The sequence below is a fragment of the Fulmarus glacialis genome, unplaced genomic scaffold (assembly GCF_000690835.1).
Source record: "Fulmarus glacialis isolate BGI_N327 unplaced genomic scaffold, ASM69083v1 scaffold22499, whole genome shotgun sequence".
NCBI classification, from domain to species: domain Eukaryota; kingdom Metazoa; phylum Chordata; class Aves; order Procellariiformes; family Procellariidae; genus Fulmarus; species Fulmarus glacialis.
Genome location: NW_009232899.1, coordinates 1 through 3,055, shown reverse-complemented (window position 1 = coordinate 3,055; position 3,055 = coordinate 1). Strand labels below are relative to the sequence as shown.

Below are 3,055 nucleotides of genomic sequence, written 5' to 3'. Positions count from 1 at the left end.
GGAAAGAGCCAGGTTTCCAAAATAAAATGGAATAAAAGCCACGGGAGCTGGGGATGCTCGGAGGAGCAGCCAGCGCTTGAAGTCGATGCACGGGGGGTTTCCCCCGACCTCCGCGTCTGAGCAAGCAGCTGGATGTGAAAAGGGGAAGATCAGAGCGTTTTGAGGCTTTATGTTTGCCACCTGTTACAAAAATTCGTCTTGGAAAATTGCAGTAATTGGTTAACAGGAAGCTTTGCCAGATTCTTTTCTCTCTCCCAAATTTTAGCGAAATCATGATTATTTTTTTTTTAATTAAGTATTCACCAGCATTTATCCCTAAATCTGTCGCTCCTGCAGAACGTTGCTTGATCCTTGAAGGAACAGTTGACTTTCTCGGTGTCAAAGAACATGTATTTTCTGATGACTTTCCCCAGAAAAATTAAGTTTTGTGTTAAAGAATAGCCCTATCAGCCTTAACAAAAGACACCTCCGATTTAATAGTAAGCGGCTTACTTCGCTTAGCCTCGGTGACTAAAGCTGTGGCTGCAAAAATGTGAATGCTTTTGTCCTGGTGATTAAGCAGGTTTTAGTTATTTAATTTTTTTTCCTTTAATGAACTTCTGTGTGATCTAATTCCCCCCCCCCTCAAAAGATCTTAACTAACCGCTGCGTGAGCTTAAACGCCTGCAGGAGCCTTAAGCAATCCTGAACCTGGGGCATCCGAGAGGGCCATAGATTTGATGGGAAATAGCATAACCTCACCCAGGTATTTTTACTGAGCTGCAAATTTGCATTTTCCCTTCAGAGCTGTTTGCTCAAAGTCTTCTGCTGTTTGGTGCCCCACATGAACTCCACCCCGGGAGTTTAAATGCTCCTTGTTTCACGGCAGACGATGAATTTGCTCATTTGCCTCTCAGACCTACTTAAGCCTGATATGATTTAAGGCTTTGTCCGTGCCATCCCTCCGGCATGTTGTTCCAGGGAGCGGGACCGGCGCCGCGGCTGGGCTCGGCTCGCCGGCTTTCTCCCGCATCCCCCTCCCGTCGGAATGGCACCGGGATTAAGTGGCAGACTTGAACCGGTCTAATATTTCACAGCCCACCCCCTCCTGCCCTTTTCCACACCATCTCAGAGACATTTCCCTTTCTCCCCACGCTTCTGTTTAAAGAAGCCAGTTGGACGCGCTGAGCTGAAGGTCACGGGCGAAAATGACGGTGGGGGCAGGATCCTTTGGCGATGCTCTTGGGAATTTCAGGGTGTGGGGACACAGACGTGGCCGGGGATGTTCTCCAGCCTGGCTGAGACCCCGTTCTTTTGAAGGGGAGAAGACTGGCGGGCTAGTGATCTCTGCAGCAGCCTCTCTAAGTGTCCCATGGCTTTCCAGAGTCAGAGCTTGGGTCCCACCAGTCTCCGTTGGCTAGTCACTTGGGTCCCACCAGTGTCCGATAGGTGGTCAGTTGGGTCCCACCAGGCTCCGTTAGCTGGTCACTTGGGTCCCACCAGGCTCCGTTAGCTGGTCACTTGGGTCCCACCAGTGTCCGATAGCTGGTCAGTTGGGTCCCATCAGGCTCTGTTAGTTGGTCACTTGGGTCCCACCAGGCTCCATTAGCTGGTCAGTTGGGTCCCACCAGGCTCCATTGGATGATCACAGGGGTCCCACAGGCTCCGTTAGCTGGTCACTTGGATCCCACCAGGCTCTGTTATCTGGTCACTTGGGTCCCGCCAGGCTCTGTTATCTGGTCACTTGGGTCCCACCAGTCTCCTTTAGCTGGTCACTTGGGTCCCACCAGGCTCCCTTAGCTGGTTGCTGGTTGTCCTTGGGTCAAAGCAGAGCAGTCCGCTGGCCTGGGGTGGCCTCTCTGCAGGTCTGCGTTTTCTGACTCCCCATCCTCTCTCCTTTCCCAGGCCCGTGAAGAGCTGAGGCCGGTGAAGGAGGACTTTGAAGCCAAAAACAAGCAGCTCCTGGAGGAAATGCCCAAGTTTTATAGCAGCCGCATCGATTACTTCAAACCCAGCTTCGAGTCGCTGGTCCGGGCGCAGGTGAGATGCTGTCCCCTGTCTGCCAGGCACTGCCAGGTGTCCCTTCGGTGGGCATCCTCACTGCAGAGCATCTCAGCTCCCACCTGGGTGTGAATTGCTCTTAGAGCAAGGCACCTTCTCGAGCTGAGTGTTATACCCAGGTAACACGCAGCAAAGCTCTGCCCAAATGTCGTTACCTCCAGCAATTTCATCACTGAGCGGTGAAAGGGCACGGGCAGCAGTGGTGGGACAGATGGGATGCTGGGCAGGTAACCTTTGGACCTTGTCCTGGCAGAAGAGCAGGTTGGCGTCTGCCGGTACCAGCGGTGATGCGGTGCTGGCTGTCGGGTAGAAAGGACAGCCCGAGGTGAGTTTTTGCTGTTTTATATGGATCTGCCTCGTATCAGGGACACTCCTGGTACATATATGATGTCCTGTCCCACAAGGCTGCCTGCGTAATGCGGTTCAAGCCCTGGTTATACATTAGCTGCTGGCATTTAATATCTTTATTCATCTGGGTACATCGTCTCTTTGCGTTTGTAGTCCTGAGCTCAGGGTTGGATCTTGTTTGAGATTATGGGATGCTCAGGGCTCATATTAAGGGTTTCTTCTGGCTCTTGGTAACCAGAACCGGTGTGTGCTGGCAGAGATAGAGGAGGCTGCTGTGTAATCTCCACACCAAGGATTTGCAGGAAGGGGTGGCCTAAATAAACCACAGCCTGCTTTAATTTCCATCCTCCAGCTTCCTCCTCTGACTTGCTGCCGCTCCTCCTCCATCTTCCTTCTCCTCTCGCCCTTTTTTAAGGCTGGAGAAGAACATTATCGGGATCTAATCTAGCTTTGAACTTCTGGCATCTGGGGCGTACGTCGTGCCCTGGATCACGGGGTGGTCCGGCGCCAGGAGGTGGGCGAAACCACGTGCCGCTCCTCGTGTGGGCGTTTTCCTGCGGTATTTTTTGGAAGGGAGCTGCTGCAGTGACACAGGTGCGGCGGGGTGGCTGCAAGGAGGTGCAAAGAGCACGTGTTTCATCTCACCTCCGACTTGGGGAAGGGCGGG

General features: G+C 52.7%; 1 protein-coding gene across 1 annotated transcript in view; it reads left to right on the top strand.

The window, feature by feature from the left end:
- Nucleotides 1–2,019, top strand: part of BIN3 (bridging integrator 3) — a gene marked incomplete at both ends in the record, with an annotated part of 24,359 nt that extends 22,340 nt beyond the window's left edge. Inside the window, 1 exon segment of the mRNA XM_009585131.1 lies at nucleotides 1,885–2,019. Coding sequence (XP_009583426.1) covers nucleotides 1,885–2,019 — 135 coding nt within the window.
- Between the last annotated feature and the right edge of the window lie 1,036 nt (nucleotides 2,020–3,055).